Here is a 19,294-nt window from a genome sequence, read left to right on the forward strand (position 1 = left end):
GAGAGGGGTCCCTGAAAAGGGAGGGGGAGGGAGGGGAGAGGGGGGAGAGAGTTGAAGGGAATGAGGTATCCTGTGGCTACTATGTCGAGGACCCACCGGTCGGTGGATATACGAGACCAACGATGTTGATAAGGTCTCAGGCGGTGATGGAACAAGCCTTGCACGTTGTGTGGAGTCTCTATCAAGGGGATGGTGCAGAGTCCCTCGACCAACCCATCAAACTTGCTGCCGACCTTGTTGCTGAACAGGCGCCCTGTTAGAGCGTTGTCGACGCTTTTGTGGGCGCTGTCTAGATCTTTGTTGTTGTTGCTGTTCAAAAGGTCTGGGCCGAGGTGTAGCATAAGAAAACGGTCTTTGCTTGTTATAGGGCGTGTATCTCTTGCGTTTATAAGGAGGCGTGTACATGCCCAGCGTTCTCAAAGTCGTGCGCGTGTCCTTGCCTGAGAGGAAGACCTGATCGGTGGATTGAGCGAAAAGTGACTGCCGATCAAATGGTAGGTCCTCCACCTTAGACTGCATGTCTTTTGGGACCACGGCCTGGTGCAACCATGATGCTCGGCGCATGACTATGGCTGTAGCCGTAGCTCGAGAAGCTGCATCAGCCGTGTCAAGTGCTATCTGCAACGCCATCCTGGCAATGGTGTAACCCTCTTGTATCACTGCCTTCAAAATCTGGCATTTAGAGTTCGGCAAATGTTCAAATAGGGGGACCAGTTTAGCATAATTGTCGAAGTCGTGATTTGCCAGTTGCGCTGCATAATTGCACATTCTTAAGGATGCAGTGGCTGAAGAGTAAACCTTCTTGCCTAGGAGATCAAGGTGCTTAGCTTCTTTGTCAGTTGCTGCATTTTTTGCTTGAGAAGTCTTCGCCCTCTGTTGTGCCGCGTCCAACACGAGGGAGTTGGGCTGAGGGTGCGTGAATAAAAAGTCCATCCCCTTTTGGTTTATAAAGTACTTCTTGTCTGATTTCTTATTAGTCACCAAGGATGTAGCTGGGGTCTGCAAGACGTCATCGGCAATCTCTAGAATGGCTTCATCAAAGGGAAATGTCATCTTTGACTTCTGGGACGGTTGCAGGTTCTTCAACAGCCGATGCTGCTTTTGTTGCACGTCCGTCGTATGGATCTCTTGGGACTGGGCTACCCTCTTGAAAAGCTCCTGTAACTGTCTATGGTCCTCCGCAGGAGACAAGTCCCCAGGGACCACGGCATCATCAGGTGATAAAGGTGAGTTGGGAGCCAGCGAAACCAGGCTTTGATGGTCCTGGTGTGTGTGGTCATCCTCCTGATAGACGGATGCTGAGTCCTCCGCCGGAGCCAGTGGAGCAACCGAAGATGAAGATTGTACTGGCGGCTGTGGAGATAGAGTCCGGCTGGATCACGGTGAGCGCGAGCGGAGACGTCATCTATCCCGAGGAGAGTGATGGTCATAATAACATCGGTCATAATGATGTCTACGGTATGGACTCGGAGAACGTCTGGAAGAGTATCTTCCACAAGTGTCATAATGACGAAAATATTCTAGGGTTCTTGGGGACCCTGCAGAAAAAGATCTCCAGGAGTAGTGAGAAGGAGATCGTGAATAACGCTCTCGGCGATATCAGCTTGACGGTGAGTGGTGGGATGACCGGTAGTAGTGGTCTGGGGCCGATGAGTAATGATGATGATGAGGAGCATGATGATGCGCAGAGTAAGATGACCTAGGAGACACCGGTCCCGGTGAAAACATTGCACGGTCGGGTGTCAAAGACGGTGTCCGGAGCTGCGCTGACTTGTGTTGTGCTTTTGTCGGCACCGCGGAGTTGGAAGCAGGGTATAAGGGACTAGGGGATGATGAAGCAATCCCACAGCCTGGTTGTTTATTAGCCGACCCGGTGCCGCAGGATATGAGGCAGAGGCACCCTCTTGCGGCGCCAATCCCGGTGCTGTTGATCCCGGCACCGGGGGAGAAGCCGCAGCAACAGCTGGGGAAGACGCCGGCACAGCCGCTTCTGCGGCTACAGTCATCTGCGCATGCGCAGGAAAACCCGGTGCCGGGGCGTCCGCCGGTGGTTTTTGAGCGGCGGTTTTATCCATTGCCGGCACCGACTCCACTCTTGAGCCCCCCACCGGTGCCGGGACCGGTTCCTTGCGGTGGGCTCTGACAGGAACGGAGGAGCAACGGCCCTTGCCCATTCTATCCGCAGGAAGCCTCGGCGAATGGCCAGAGGTTCCTGGTCTGTCCCCGCTGCTTACTCTGCTCGCCATGCTGCGGGGACTGTCCTGAGCCATCCGGTCATCAAGCTGCCCAGCCGGGCGCGGGGCTGACGTGTCCGGAGCCTGGAGGGCTTTGTTGAAGAGGAGAACTCTAAGTTGGAGCTCTCGATCCCTCCTGGCGCGAGCTGTCAATTTGGCGCAGTGACTGCACTTCAGGGGAACATGTCCGTCCCCGAGACATTTTATGCAGCAAGAGTGTCCATCTGATACCGGCATGGCATCTTGGCACTCAGTACACTTTTTAAAGCCAGGTAATCCTGGCATCCTTATTGCGACCTGAAGCTTGACAGACAAGTACAGGCAAAAACTTTTTTTTTTTAAACTAAGAACTACTACTAACTACCACTATGCTAATATTAACAATTTATAACAGAAACAGAAGAAAAGGCTAAACTAACTAATTTTTCTCACTCCTCAGAGAGGAGGGGGAGCCTAGGGTAACTACGTCTGCGGCCGCGGACGGTTGAAAGGAAACTGACTAGCCGGACCACGCTCAGCTGAGAGGCGCGAAACAGCAGTCATGCATGCGCGGTCCGGTGGGGGGGCTACTGCTACTGAAGATCCTCCGGTTTGCGGCGCCGGGACGAGCCCAGCACCTTGAGTGGAGCACCCATTGGGGACACTACTCGATGAAGAACCCTTTCTTTTTTCTTCAAGCATCTGAGGAAGAGTTGTATCTCACAAAAGTTTATGCCCTAATAAATTTGTTAAAGTACCATCAGAGTCCTTGGGGTTGTTGTTTTTTATTTAGAATATAGTGAGTGCATGAGTGAATGTACACATGCATCTAGAAAAAACAGAGTCAGTAGTCCTAGTATTGATCTGCTCTGTAATTAAAAAAGTTTTGCTGGCATACCTCTATCAAGAGTGTGAGATAATCCCTGCACTCATATAGATGCAGTAATGCTAGGAAAAAATTCTGATTGCTGGTATTTTGTTTTTAGATTTTCAGGGAACTGGTGTTAGCCACATCAAAAGAACTTTCTTTCTAATACAAGCTGCACTCCACTAGGGCTATTTGATGGCATAGCTATACTGTGGACAAGGCCTTAGACTTTTTTTTTTTAAATTCTCAAAGAAGAAAGCTGAAGTGTGGTTTCCCTACAACGTTTTTCAGTTTCAGTAGTCATATTAGATATGTCTAGACTGCAGAGTTTTTCCAGGATCCCTTGGAGTCCAGGGAATGTGTCTGCTTTTTCAGAAACTGTTCTGAAAAAGCGGGTACATTCTTTCAGCATCCCTGTATTCCTCTCACAGAGAGGAATAAGGGATGTGCCGGAAGAGGAGGTTTTCCGAAATTTGGCCCTGTGTAGACAGTCCAAATTTCGGAAAAGCCTCTTCCGAAAAAAAAGTGGAAAAAGATATGTATATTGTGGTTTGCAATTTGCTTATCTTTTCCCAAAATCCCCCCCTGCAATCTAGACATAGCCTCAAAAAGCTAAAAGATGCACACTGAAATCAGAGCAACAGCGCAGAACAGTTTCATGCACAGCCTTGCTACTGACAAGACAGACACATTTTGCCAATCCTTTAAGTGAAAAGTGCAAGAGAAATTAGATCCTGCAGAAGTTGATAGCATAATTCTCCCCACCTGCCAAGAAAATCAAGTAGGTGAGTGGATTTTTACAACTCTGCCTCTGCAAATTATTCTATTTGTTTGTTCATTGGTCAAAAGATACCAGACCTATTTGTACCTGCCAGTTAAGTCTTATGCAAGGGAGAAGAAGAGAGGCAACAAGTCAAACCCTCCACAGCACTGACAGCAAGATAGAAGGGATAGCAGTGGGATTCTGATATAAATTAATAACAATGTCTGGCAGAATGATTGTGATTTTGGGGGAAAAAAAAAAAGTAAGAGGTTCTTATGTTCAAAAAGCATGAGAACCATATCTTTAGGCAGCTGAGTTTTCATGCTCACAGTACAACACATTTTATCTATGTGCAATGGGTGGGTGTGTTAGTGTATTTTAATCCACCCACATGCAAAGCTGAACAGAAATAGCACCAAAGTAAAAGAACATACAGTACTTACATTACCACTCACAAACTGTGAGCTAACTGAAATCATCACTCAAAATGAAGAAGAATGCAAAAAAATAAATCTATAAATAATCTAGGCAACAATCCTCCACTGGGACAGGGATAGACAAGATAACCCTACAGATCTTTTCAATCTAATTTCTATAAAAATATTTGGATCTTGGAATTTACTTTTCTACATTATCTAACATGGATACTGACAATGTATGAATTTAGACAAGGGTTTTCCAAATTTAAAAAGTTTTGTAAAGTTCAGTGATAAATATTTCATGACCCTCTATCATCCAAAATGCTAACTCTAACCATAAATACAAGAAATAGGTCTCCCTGCAATCAGACCAAACCTCATAATTATATTACCAATAAAGGAGTGTTAATTACAAAGGAATTGCAAACTTTTAAATGCATTCAAAATTCAGTACAGTAGACGAGCCAACTTGCTGCTGGAAATGTGTCCTAGAAACTCAAATTGGGGCAATATGCATTTGCTTTACCTTCATTCAGGCAATTGCAACACTCATTTTTATCACAACCAGCAAAGAGAAACCTGACTGCAGAGACTTAAGGAGAAAATGGGATGAGAACTTTCAATGCTTCTGCTCCTAAAGCTGGCTTTTTCTCCTCCTTCAGAGATAGCAGAAAGTTAAGTTCCTGACTAGGAAGTCATGTCATTGGAGGGACCTGTCTTGCTGCCAACTCTATAGCATCTTCTGAAAAAGGTTGACGAGTCACTTCTTTCCCTTTTGTGGGTCCGCAAGAAGCAGTTACACACGTGGTTCTGAAATTCCCTGTAATATAGATTTATGAGTCCCTGATGGTTGCTACCCAGTTCTTCAGTCCAGTGAATTCTGAAACAGGAAGTGACTCCAAGTTTCCTCTCTATGCTCACAAAATTCAACTACCAGCTTTTCTGATGAACTTTCCTACTCTGCTGTGCACAGAGAGAAAACTCCAATTTTTGGCTCTAAAGAGAAGAGTTCAGATCATGGAGGTAAACAATGCTGTCAGCCAGATTGACTAAGTGGGCCATCCAACATGAATCATTAAAGGCATTAGCAAGTAAAGATGAATGACCACTCTGGAAAACTGCACTTCTGCTCTTAGGTCAGAATCAAGTTAGTACTTTACCTCTTGTAAACCGCCTCATAAGGAGTTGCTGATGAAGAAAACCCATGTCAACATAGAACAATGCAAAGAATAAAGAATTTAATTAAGTTTGCTACTTTAACTGCTTCATAATGAACCCGAAAAGGCAAGAGGACCCAACCTTATTACATAGAAGGGCCACATAAAAGTAAGCACACACCTGTGTAGGCCAAACAGATTCTACATGTTTTAATAAGATTTACAGTCACCTGAATTGAGTTATATTTTAAGTTCACCTTGTATCAAATGTAGTTAAATAGGATGTTATTTCTATGTACAATATTCTCTGTTTACAAACATGTGTAAACTATAATGATGTAAATATGACAACAAAATGCTAATGAACTGGCTGTTAATATACTGGGTGGTTGAACTTATGAAAGCTTTGGTGGACCATGTACAGCTGTCAGGCTATAAGCTGGACATTCTCATGTGACAGAGAATAAAAGAAGCCTGCATGGCCTCTTATAAACGATAATAGTTAATAAAGGAAAACCTATTGACAATGTATTTAGTCTTTCAAAAAGTCTTTTGCAAAGTAGTACACAAAGTAGGGATGTAAGCAACTAGTCAACTACTCGATAAGCGTAAGCTCATTCGATAGTCGAGTAGTGACTATCAGAGAGAAGCAGCAAGTGGGGGGAGCAGGAGCTGGTGTTGGGGGGAGCTGGCTTAAAAGCAGGTTCTTCCAAGCCCCAGGTCTCTGGGGAGGCAGAGGCACAGTGGGGAAATGTTGCAAGCGGGGACTGAAGCAATTCCCACTTGCATCAGTTCCCACGGTGGCACTTCAGCCTTTGAAATTAGCAAAAGCTTCATGAAGGACCTGAAGCTCTTGCCACTTTTCAAAGGCTGAAGTGCCACAGTGGGAACTGGCACCCCACTTGCACTGGTTCCCTGCTGTGCCTCTGCCTCCTTTGTCCCCCATGGCAGCCAGGGGGGAGAACAGGAGCTGGTGCTGGGGGGGAGCCAGCATAAAATCCAGTTCCTCCCAGCACCCTCTCTGGGGTGCCGCCTGGTCCCCCCTGCTGCCTCTATCAGAGACAGAGAGGGGAGAGATAGGGGAGGCTGCTGCAAAGCACCCCGTCTGCAGGGGTTTCAGCAGGGAGGTGGGGTCCCCCAGGGACAGGAGCTGCTGTTGTCAAGCAGACCCTGTTTGCAGCGGCCAGGGCTTGCTGCAGGCAGGGGCTGTTCCAGCACCAGCCCCTATGCACGGCGGACAGAGCTGTCCACCACGAACAGGTGCTGCTGGACTCAACGTGAGTGGGACCAAGCAGTCCCAGCCCATCCTGGTCCTGGACACTGTGCTTCTTTATTTTAAATGTAGCAAGAACCCGGGCGGCACTTACTACATTTAAAATGCAGAGCCATAGCGCAGGTGGCTCCCGGAGCTGGTATAAGCCAGGACTGCTCAGTCCTGGCTCGAGTCGACTCCTAGAGCTACTTCTGCTGCAGGTCTGCAGAGCAGTCCTATTGACTAATCATATAGCCCAAGGCTACTCAACACATGGACTGTGGGCCGCATGCAGCCCGTGGCCCGTTTGCTTCCGGCCCGTGGTGCGGTTTGGGTTTACACAGGGCTCTGCATGCGGCACGCGGGTGGGAGCCAAAATAAAAAAGTGGTCGATATAATGGTCTTCTGTTGATATGCGTTTTAGTAGTTAAATTCCTGAATTATCATTGCTCATTAAAAGGGCTATAATATGGGTGGATATTGGATAAATATTGCATTTTATTAATATCAGCAGAACTGACTTAAATGGGGCCTGTGAGTTGTTCAGTCTTCCCTTAACCTTTGTATTCATGCCCGTCAGTGTGAAAGAAGCTATTTGCATATATAATTGCATGTAAATGCAACCACACTTAAGTTGCGGCCCTCGGCATGTGCTATGAATATCATTGTAGCCCCCAGGGCTTCCAAAGTTGAGTAGCCCTGGTAGAGCCAATACAAATTGTATCCACTATACGATTAGCTAGGTAACTGCAATTTAACAACCTTATCATAAAGAGCAATTAAGGAAATTAAGTAGCTATCAGATGTCATGGCTTAGAAACTGGCTTTAAAATAGAAAATTTAAGAGTCAGACTAAAAGGGCCAATTTTCAACATGGCTAACGGGTAACACTGGGCGCTCACATGTTCTATATTAGATTCATGCTTGGTACTGTTTCACATATTTATTAATTATTTGGAAAAGAGTAGCCAGTACACTGAAAAATTTTTCAGCAGACAAAATTATTTAGATTAATCAAAAATAGATACTGTTACTATTACTAATAAAAAACAGTGGGGAACTTCAGAGATATCTTACAGCATTAGGTGAATAGGCACCCCATGGCAGATAAAATGTGGTGTCGGCAAATGCATCAAAATGTGAATTCACTACACTCATTGCTGGCTTCCAAACTAAATGTATAAACTCAGAGCCACGATAACATGATGACCCGATTTTACAGAAACAGTCCCGATACCAGGGCTTCGTCTTATTTTGGTGTTTATTAACCCTGACACCCATCTCCATCACATTTGCTATGTGGTCACCCTACTGAGAGAGCTGCTTAATTCAAGAACTCTGCTCAGTGAGCAGCAGTTCTGTTAAAAAAAATAAACCAAACATTAGAATGGATAGAAAAACATTACACCTTCACAGCAATATGAATCTCAGTTCTGGCCACCTGCTCTCTCATCTATAACAACATAAAATCAAGTCAAAATGCAATAAAACATTTTGATCCACCCAAAACAACTTTTTTTCCTGGGTGGTGTGTGTGTGTGGTGTGGGGTTTTTGTTGTTGTTTTTGAGAATTTTGACATTTTCAAGGTTTGTTTCAATTCAAAATGAAACCGTATCTCAAAATCTCTAAAACCTTTTAGGAATAAAATGTCCATCCCCCCACAGCCCTAGTTTTAATGCACCTCCACAAAGAGCAAATTTTCAACAGAACTTTCAGAAACATACTTCACACTCATACTAGAAACTACTATGCAGCACCTCAGATAACTCATCAAGTTGAAATGCTAACTAGCCACTTTTCTTAAGTTTTAAAATCAGTTGCTTTCAGACATTCTCAGCCATAACTCTAGAATGAAATGAATCAGTGTTATTTGACAGAGACACGGTTTACCATTTTGTAGCTGCTTCAGTCCTAGAAGTTTTAATAACATAAATATTGAATAGGAAAATATAAGATGTTCTATAGTTATGTAGTATGCAGTTTACAATGTGGCATGATTGGTAGAAATGCCAGATAATAGACCCAAGGGACATAAGTGTTCTCAAAAACTGCCAGTTCGAGCAAATTAGATCTCTTGATTTTTCAAGGTTTCAAGTTTGTTCCCCCAAAACTCCTCGAATTTATCCTCTTATGATGGTTGCTCAGTTGCCAAATACAGCAACAAAGTTGAAGGCTTTATGTTCTCTCACCTAGCACTTCAAAATTGTGTGTGGTTTCAAACCAGTTGATGCAAAGCTACATATTAGCATACTTTTGCATTTTCTTTCTGTCTCGTCTTTGGAACAACATGCTAATTTACTAGGTGCAGAATCCATCTTTTTTAATCATTCGGACAGAAATGAGCTCCAACAAAGACTTGGTGGCGTGAAATATTGTCAAGTAAGATTCACAGTATCCATTTACAGCAGACATGTCTGGTATCAAGATCAGTGACATGTGGGTATAGTTATTTTGTGTTGTACAGGCAGTCCCCGGGTTACATCAATCCAACTTACGTCAGATCCCTAGTTACAAACGGGAGGATGGGAGGGGGGCGCAGCTAATGCGGGTGCCTCCCCCACTGTCGCCGCCTTCGGCAGCGCAGGGGGCACTTCCCCCCAGCAGACCAGGGAGACGCGGAGCGGCTTTTCTCGCCGCAGAGGACGCGGGTCTGCTGGGGGGACAAGACACCAGCCAAAAGGGGGAACTCTAGAGCGGAAAAATTAATTTCCTAGGGAACAGCAGGAGCAGCAGGCAGTGAGACCCATTGTGTTACAGTCCCCATGTTGGAAGCAACAGCTTTTTCCCTCTTCAGCACTAGAACTGCAAGTATCTTGTTAGCGTCACGTGAAATTAACAAGTCCCTTCCAGCCTGGCAGAGGTGAAGCTGAAAAATTACCCAGTGGTGTGGGTGGGCAAGAATGGGGAGGAGCAGGACAGAAGGAAAGAGGGGATGGGTCTGGTTGCAAAGTGGGTGAGTGGACAATGAGGACCCACCTGTGGCTAAACTCCTGTTCCAAACACAGAATTTTTCTTTAAAATTAATCCTGTGGATTAACACACACACTTCACAGCAAGGGATTTCCATTTTCTGCTCAGCAGAATACAACAACAGTTTTGATTGTATCAATATTTCACTGTGCTCTCCAATGACTATTGATTACACTTAATACCCATTTCACTGAACCATCTGTAGCAAATTCTATTTGGAACAGTAATATGCATTGAATAAACTTTTTTTAGTTATAAAAAACAAAGATTCTGACTATTAAATGAATGACTGGGATCTTTCAGGTACCCCAAAAGGAAGATTTGGATATAGCATGAAACACTGAAACTTATGATCAATTTTTAATTAAAATATCAACCAAAAAAACCTTCATATCAAAACAGTATGTGTTTTTCTTAGAATAAGGAAGTTGTATGAGAATCAGGGTCTTTTCCACCTAACTTCAGCTTCCCGTCCCCCCCAAAATATGTACCAGTTCCGACTTACATACAAATTCAACTTAAGAACAAACCTACAGTCCCTATCTTGTACGTAACCCGGGGACTGCCTGTACAAAGTAAGTGATATTATATATGGCTTGTGCTGCTTTGTAACAGGTACATCCAGGCACATACAAAGGTACAAGTTTACCGTTTTATTTAGAGAGGCTTATAGCCATCTACTTCTTGTATTAATAAGCACTGACAATCTAGTTGGAGTTATAGAATCTGAGCAGAGTGGCTTTAAAGGGAGATCCTATTAAGTGTATTAATTATTTTCAAAAAATTTTATATTCTGCATGTCCTGCCACGGAACCCTCCCCTACCTTGCCTCTTCACTCTCCTTGAAGTTTCCCAGAACACATTTTGGGAAACTCTAATGTAAAGCATTCAACAGAAATAGTCACTTGGCAAGCACAATATTTATCAATGCTTTTCAATTTTTCACAGCCCATTCAAATATAGTACCTACCTGAAAGATAGACAGAACCCTAACAGTAGGGCTATTTTATAGTAAATTGAGGTGCTACATATGAGCAGGTATCCACAACTAAGCTTCTACTGCTGAATGAATATTACAGTGTCCTACCTGAATTTCAAAGAAATCTGATCCTGCCTTCAGAATCAGAGCTGTTTAAGAAAACACTTCACAACACTGACATACCCAAAACAGCCACTTACATTGTGTATAACAGTCTTCCTATTGGAGGAAGATTTTTTTTAAATTTAAACTGATGTTTGTTTCAAATGCATGAAAACATCAGCATCAGCACTTATGTAAAAATTGTATATTAAATTTTTTTTAAAATAGTTCCTATTACAATTCTAGTCAAAGTACTTGCAAATGTTGTTTTTTTGCTGCTTTGCTGCTGTTCAATTTTGCTGCTTTGCTGCTGTTCAATTAGGTATCAGTGCCTGGAAAATGGGCAGGACTATGAGACATGACAGTAAACAAGTCCAAAACTGAGCAACATTTAAATGATCATTTTTTGTAAAAAATGTGCTCACAAAAAAGGGCCCCACACTGAAAACTTTATTTATATTTACTAGGATTTTAAAGACAACAAATAAAGAGGGATTATATAACAGACAGACCATCAAGTTTTAGTAGTTATTACAGTAAATTTTAATTATTTTAATTACACCATAAAACAATTAAAATAATGACATTTCAGTTTATAACCATAAGGGCAAGTTCAGCTTTGACTTAAATCCCACCGCAGTAAATGGGTTTGCATCAGTGTAACTAAGAGCAGGATTTAACTCAACATGCATTCAATACAATGGAAAGTTTATTTTAGTAGCTTTATCTACTAGGATTCCTGAGCTATTATTTTAATAAATCTGTGACAAAAGGAAACTCTGTATCATTACTAACAACATTATTTACAAATTGAAAAACTACTTACAAGTTGCTCAGATTTCACACCATATAGTTGTATGGTCTTTGCCACATTTTTTGAGACCGCTAAACTGAGGTTTGGATCCACAGAAGCCACATTTAGCTCACTAAAAACAAAGGTGACATATTAATTAATACTAGTCAAAGAGTGTAACAAATTAACTATTAATAACTAGTAACATGGCACATCAGCCTGGTAGAGGAGAACATACACAGCCAAATTGTACAAGCACAACAGTACAATTTATAGTTTAACTATTATGCTTGGAAATTTTATGAGTTGGGTATGCCACTTCCCATTCTGAGGCTAAGCAAGAATTCACAGTGGGTAATTCAATTAATTACTTGGCGAGCAGAATCTGGTAGAGGCAAGTACAAATGAGACTATGGAGTATACAAAGATTCCAAGGTGGAGTCTGTGTCACAACAAATAGGCTTTATTGTATTGTATTTATTGTAAGCGCAATATTCAGTAAAAGGGACCCCAAAATAGATGAAAGGCAACGAACTGAAGAGAATAACAAGAAATTATGATTCAAAACACTTCCTGGGGATCCCTGTCAGGAGGATAGTTGTTGACTTCTGAGCACTATTTCTCTCAGCTTCCTAGAAGCCCACATCTGCTAGATCTCCATCTACAAGGAGCTCTATCTGGAGGCAAGAATGAAGCTAGCTATCCAGCCAACATTATCCTTCTGTGGGTCATGCTGCCAGAGATAATCCACCAAGGATTGAGGGAGATGTGAGGATCCACAGAATTGGAAAGACTCACACTTGAACTTCACAGGGCCCTAAATTTGACTTGCTAGACAACACAGTTTTCCTGCCCATTGTGAAGACCCCCTGCTTCCTCTGCAAGATAGGGCATCAGGGTCCATAAATATATGCAATGCAGTCCAAGCCAGGATACTGAAACTGAGGCTCGGGAGCCACATGTGATTCTGTAATATGTCTCTCCTATGGCTCTTGGCAGAACATTATATTAGAACAGTGTGATTTAATTATTTAAATATCTAAAGTTATTAATCAATCAGGAATCCTTTACTATGTATTAACCAAATTGTAGAATACTTGATCATTTTACTGTAAGAATAATATACACACATACCCACACACAGTGTGTATGTGAGAGAAAGAGTGTAAATGAAATAATGAATTCATATCATAGTGGCTCTTTTGGGCAATGTTCTAATATGAATCCTAAACCACTGAGGTCTGAGTATCACTGGTCCAAACCCTTAAGCTCATCTCATGAAGTGGGTTTTACCCATGAAAGCTCACAAGTCTATATATAATTTTCTTAGTCTCTAAGGTGTCACAGGACTACTAGTTGTTTTTAAAATGTGATGAGCACTAGTAACTCCCACTGAAGTCAACAAAAACTGTAGAAGTTCGACATTTTCCACAACATTAACACATCTAGTAAATTACATAGAATGCTATCTGTTCATTCTACTGTTTGGACCAGTCTTTGCTAGCCAGGCTAAATAGTGAAATCAGGGATTCATGAAAATGTTTCATTTGTGATTTAAATATTTCAGTTTACTTTTTCCTAACAGTGATATTCCTCTTCCTCTACTACTCTTGTTATTTCATTCTTTATGCAACAGATTGGGATGTAATTTATAGCAAGCAAATATCATCTTCCCTTTGATTCAGTTAAATAATTCTGAATGTAACACATTTACGTTACATTTAACATTTCTCTTTTTACTGGATTTTAAGCAAAATCAATGGACCTTTTCATTTGAGTAAAATTACTTATGTTCATGCTTGCAAGAAAACAGATATTCATATGAATATTTCAGAATTAGTCCTGCATAATAAAATTCAATAGATGAATCCTGATTTAATTTCAGTACTTATAACTTGTATAATTAAAGCAGAATAAAAAAGTTACTGTTAATGAAGTTTCAGTTCCAAAATTTTAATATAGAAAATAAAAAGATGTGGTGCAAATTACATGTTGCATTATATTACAACCACTTACCTTGCTATAGTTTTAATGATGCTCTCAAGTTCATCGGAGGAAGGAGGATTCCGACCACCAGGAGGAAATACAAGGTTGATGGGGTCAAAGAGGCGAGATAATGACTTTGACAAGTAAGCAGCTTCATAAGGTTGCAATGAGTCTTTCAAAGCTTTTTCTGAACTGTGGGAATGAAATAGCACATTTTGAAGTTGAAATTTACAGGTTGAACCTCTCTAGTCCAGCACTCTCAAGTTCGGCAACATCCATGGTTTGGCATGATTTTAATTAGCAGAATATCCACTTATCATGGATGTGGCCAAGCTTCCGGTAATCCTATAAAGTACCTGTGTTCTATGCTGTTATTTATCTTTAATTTACCCCCCATGCCTTCTAAGAGCCCAGGAAACAAAGAAAATATTGGTAATGTCACTAAATGCAAGCATGAATTTTATACTTTGTCTACTTATTTCCTCGTGCCAATACAGTAAAATTGTGTAACAACATTAACACTTGGTTAATGCTATGCATAGGCTTATACAAGGTGTATCAGTACAGTCATATAGTTTTAAGTAGCATTGTAAGAACGGCCACACTCTTAGACCAAAGGCTAAGTAGCACTTCTGCAGAAAAGGACCTGGGAATTACAGTGGACAAGAAGCTGGATGAGTCAACAGTGTGCCCTTGTAGCCAAGAAGGCTAATAGCATATTGGGGTGCATTAGGAGGAGCATTGCCAGCAGATCCAGATAAGTGATTATTCCCCTTTAGTCGGCTCTAGTGAGGCCACATCTAGAATATTGTGTCCAGTTCTGGGCCCCCCATTATAGAAAGGACGTGGATGCATTGGAGAGGGTCCAGCGGAGGGCGGCCAAAATGATTAGGGGGCTGGAGCACATGACCTATGAGGAGAGACTGAAGGATTGGGTTTGTTTAGTCTGCAGAAGAGAAGAGTGAGAGGGAATTTGATAGCAGCCTTCAAATGCCTGAGGGGAGGTTCCAGAGGGGATGGAGAAAGGCTGTTCACAGTAGTGACGGATGGCAGAATAAGGAGCAATGGTCTCAAATTACAATGGGAGAGGTCTAGGTTGGATATTAGGAAAAACTATTTCACTAGGAGGGTGGTGAAGCACTGGAATGGGTTACCTAGGGAGGTGGTGGAATCTCCATCCTTAGACGTTAAGTCTTGGCTTGACAAAGCCCTAGCTGGGTTGATTTAGTTGGGATTGGTCCTGCCTTGGGCAGGGGATTGAACTTGATGACCTCCTGAAGTCTCTTCCAGCTCTATGATTCTATGAAAGGTCCATCTAGCCCAGTACCCTGTCTTTTGATGGTGGCCAATGTCAGGTGCCTCAGAGGGAATGAACAGAACAGGTAATCATTAAGTGAGCCATCCCTTGTCTCCCATTCCCAGGTTCTGGAAAACAAAAACTAGTGAACATCATTCCTACCTATCATGGCTAATAGCCATTGATGGGCCTATCGCTATGTATTTATCTAGTTCTTTTTGAATGCTCATAGGGTATGTCTACATTGTATTCCTCTTTCAATTTGAATTTCCTGCGCTTTATTTACATAATGGCGTCCAGGCACTTTTTCTAAATTCTTTATTTTGAAAGAAAAAACAGTCTAGACAGGGTTATTTTAAAAAAAAAAACCAAAAAACCTTCTTTTGAAATAACCCTTAAACCTCATTTTTTTAAGGAATAAGAGTTATTTCGAAAGAAGGTTTTTTTTTCCCTAAATAACCCCAGTCTAAAAAACCCTAGACTGCATTTTTTCTTTCAAAATAGAGTATTTTGAAAAAGCGCCTGGACGCCATTATGCAAATGAAGCACGGGAAATTCAAATCCACGCTTCATTTTCAATTTCGCTTGGCTGCATTTGCATTCCTCTCTTGAAAGAGGAATGCAGCGTAGACATACCCTTAAAATCCTGGTCTTCGACTCATCCTTTGGCAAGGAGTTCCACAGGTTGACTGTGCACTGTGTGAAGAAATACTTCCTTATGTTTATTTTAAACCTCCTACCAATTAATTTTATTTGATGACCCCTAGTTCTTGTGTTATAGGAACAAGTAAATAACTTTTCCTTATTTATTTTCTCACCACCAATCAGGATTTTATAGACCTCTATCATATCCTCCCATAGCCTCCTCTTTTTTTAAGATGAAAGTATTATTAATCTCTCCTCATACATCAAGTTATTTCAAAACACCTAATCATTTTTGTAGCCCTTTTCTGAACTTTTTCCACTGCAGAGATTATCTTTTTTGATAGTGCATTACAAGCATTGTTCCATTTATCTGACTCAACAAAATTAAAATTAAAATAAAAAAAAAAAAGACCCACTAGCTACAATATTGATCTCCAGTGATTCGGAAAATTTACTGGTTCGGCATCCATCAGGACCCAGGTGCCAGACTAGAGAAGTTCAACTTGTATAGTTACAAACTGAAGCTGGAACTGTTCTGGAACTTATAAACTCTGCAGGAGCAGACAAGTATATGTATCACCCAGGAGATTTTTTTTTGCTTTGAAGTAAATAATTGTTCAGTTAGACTCCCTACATAGTTCAACACAGCTCTGTGAATTAGCTTTCCTCAAGACCTATTGTATGAAACAAATTTGGCATTCCTAAATAAATTTATACTTGAGATATGCAACAGTAAAAACATTTGAAAAGTTTTCCAGAAATGGGATCAGAGTCTTTTTTTTTTTTTGCAGTCACACATCTCATAACAGATGGCCTGAGCCCACCGAGAATATGTTAAAAAATTCTCCTCTGAAATGGAGCTACCTGTATAAAAACACCAAGGAGGAAGGACTGTATTTGTGCTGGCAGTAATAGTCAATTTTAAAACTGCATTTAATATACTTCAATCCTTAAAATTACTGTTAGTGAATGTAAACTCTACGGCTACGTCTACACTGGCCCCTTTTCCGGAAGGGGCATGTAAATTTCACCAGTCGTCGTAGGGAAATCCGCGGGGGATTTAAATATCCCCCGCGGCATTTAAATAAAAATGTCAGCCGCTTTTTTCCGGCTTTTAAAAAAGCCGGAAAAGAGCGTCTACACTGGCCCCGATCCTCCGGAAAAAGTGCCCTTTTCCGGAGGGTCTTATTCCTACTTTGAAGTAGGCCTCTTAAGGGGGGGTAGTCTTATACGGCGAGTATAGGCGAAAACCTATGTTTTAACTAGAAAATTAGGGGGTCATCTTATACGCTGAGTCGCCTTATATGCTGGAAAATACGGTACTTAAGTCCTTGCAAAGCATTTTTGAAAAATCTTATCCTATTGCTTATAAAGAATCACAGCTTTGTTCACCAGTGTCACACCTAATCTTCTTATTTAACATGTACATCATCATGTACATTCTAGGATGTAGAAGAGAGATGTTGAGAATGATTGAAAACTGATTATCTGCCACTTAAGTCTGTAGCGATTGCAGTACCACTAAATACTCGACGATACTATAGTAATTACATAGTGATAGAAATGTAGCTGTGTTAGTCTGGTGTAGCTAAAACAAAATACAGGACTATGTAGCACTTTAAAGACTAACAAGATGGTTTATTAGATGATGAGCTTTAGTGGGCCAGACCCACTTCCTCAGATCAAATAGTGGAAGAAAATAGTCACAGCCATATACAGGCAGTCCCCGATTTACGCGGATCCGACTTATGTCGGATCCGCACTTACGAACGGGGTTTTCTCGCCCCAGAGCTCGCGGGCGGCGGGACCGCCCAGAGCGCAGCGGTCCCGCCACCACGTCCTCCGGGACGAGAAAAGCTGCTCCGGGTCTCCCTGGTGTGCTGGGGGGGACTCCCCAGCACAGCAGGGTGACCTGAGCAAAGCCGCACAGGCGGCAGGACCCCGCTGCCCGTGCGGCTTTGCTCCTTTGCACAGCAGGGAGACAGGAGCAAAGCCGCGGAGGCCGGGGACCCCGCCGCCTGTGCGGCTTTGCTCCGGGGCAAAGGAGCAAAGCCGCATGGGCAGCGGGGTCCCGCCGCCTGTGCGGCTTTGCTTGGGTCTCCCTGCTGTGCTGGGGGGGACTCCCCCCCAGCACAGCAGGGAGACAGGAGCAAAGCCGCAGAGGCGGCGGGACCTCTGCGCCTCCGCGGCTTTGCTCGGGTCTCCCTGGTCTGCTGGGGGGGGAGGGGGCACAGCTAGTGCGCCCCCCCCCCCCCCCCAAGCAGACCAGGCTCTTGTTGCGGGACGCCTGGGGTAGAGCAGCTGGGGTGCTGCCGGGTTGGTCCTGCGGGGACTTACCCGGCAGTGCCCCAGCTGTTCTGTCCCAGGAGTCCAGATTCAGCCGCAGTTGAAACTGATCTGCGGCTGATTCCAGGAAGCCGGGGGCAGAGCAACTCTGCCTAGGGCTTCCTGTAGTCAGCCGCTGATCAGTTTTAGCAGTGGCTGAATCTGGAGCCAGTTCCGACTTACATACAAATTCAACTTAAGAACAAACCTATAGTCCCTATCTTGTACGTAACCCAGGGACTGCCTGTATACCAAAGGATACAATTAAAAAAAAAAGTGAACACACATGAAAAGGACAAATCACATTTCAGAATAGAAAGGGGGATGCGGGGCGGAGGGAAAGGAAGGTGAATGCCTGTGAGTTAATGATATTAGAGGTGGGGAAGGGTAGATGTCTGTGAGTTAATGGTATTAGAGGTGATAATTAGGGAAGCTATCTTTGTAATGGGTAAGATAGCTGGAGTCTTTGTTCAGGCCTCCGCGGAGAGTGTCGAATTTTAGCACATTTGAATGTCTTCTGAAGTAGGATGCTTCCGCAACAACGCACAGACTGACATTATTCTCAAACAACAACAAGTGACACACAATCTCAGCCACGCTGAACAACATGCCGTCCAGAGTCTCAAAAACAACCTGTACATTATAATCAAACCAGCTGACAAAGGTGGTGCTGTGGTCATTATGAATAAGGCCGACTATAACCAAGAGACAACCAGTCAACTCTCCAACACCACATTTTACAAACCTCTCTCCTCTGATCCTACCTCAGAATACCAAAAGAAATTACTCTGCCTCCTTAAAAGCCTCCCTACAGCTACTCGGGAACAAATCCACACAGAAACACCTTCTGACCCCCGACCAGGATTTTTCTATCTGCTTCCCAAGATCCATAAACCTGGACACCCCGGATGCCCCATCATCTCTGGTATTGGCACACTCATTACTGGTCTATCCAGCTATGTAGACTCTCTCCTCAAACCCTACTCAACAAACACCCCCAGCTATCTCCGAGACACTACTGACTTCCTAAGGAAACTACAAAACATCGATAACCTCCCCAATAACACCATCCTTGCCACCATGGATGTAGAAGCACTATACTCCAACATCCTCCATGAAGATGGATTACAAGCAATTAGAAACACTATCCCAGAGGACACCACTGCCAACCTGATAGCAGACCTATGTAACTTTGTTCTCACCCACAATTATTTCCAGTTTGAGAACAACTTATACCTCCAGATCAGCGGCACAGCCATGGGTACACGCATGGCCCCACAGTATGCTAATATCTTTATGGCTGACTGTGACGGCGCGTTGGGGGGTCCCCCGTCTCCTGCACCCAGAAATGGCACAAACAGACCACACCAGCCGGTGGAATAGAGGAAGATTATTGCCTCTCCAGAATACAGCACAGCACAGATGTAGTCTGGTCACAGAGCTGGGCTAGGATGCCTCAGGCCCCCTTGAGTTGGGGGGAGACTGGGCCCCTAAACTCCAACTCCTCTCCCTAGGCTGTCTCCT

The 19,294-nt window shown here is 43.1% G+C and overlaps 1 protein-coding gene across 2 annotated transcripts in view; it reads right to left on the minus strand.

Annotated features, from left to right (window-relative positions):
* Nucleotides 1-19,294, minus strand: part of COG5 (component of oligomeric golgi complex 5) — a 347,964-nt gene that overhangs the window by 41,698 nt on the left and 286,972 nt on the right. For both annotated transcript variants that reach the window (XM_006120390.5, XM_075927034.2), the window contains 2 exons: nucleotides 13,534-13,695; nucleotides 11,551-11,650 (listed from right to left, as the gene is read on the minus strand). In XM_006120390.5, coding sequence (XP_006120452.1) covers nucleotides 11,551-11,650; nucleotides 13,534-13,695 — 262 coding nt within the window. The remainder of the gene's footprint in view (nucleotides 1-11,550; nucleotides 11,651-13,533; nucleotides 13,696-19,294) is intronic.

This window comes from Pelodiscus sinensis, chromosome 1, assembly GCF_052426305.1.
Source record: "Pelodiscus sinensis isolate ZL-2025 chromosome 1, ASM5242630v1, whole genome shotgun sequence".
In the NCBI taxonomy this organism is placed as follows: Eukaryota; Metazoa; Chordata; order Testudines; family Trionychidae; genus Pelodiscus; species Pelodiscus sinensis.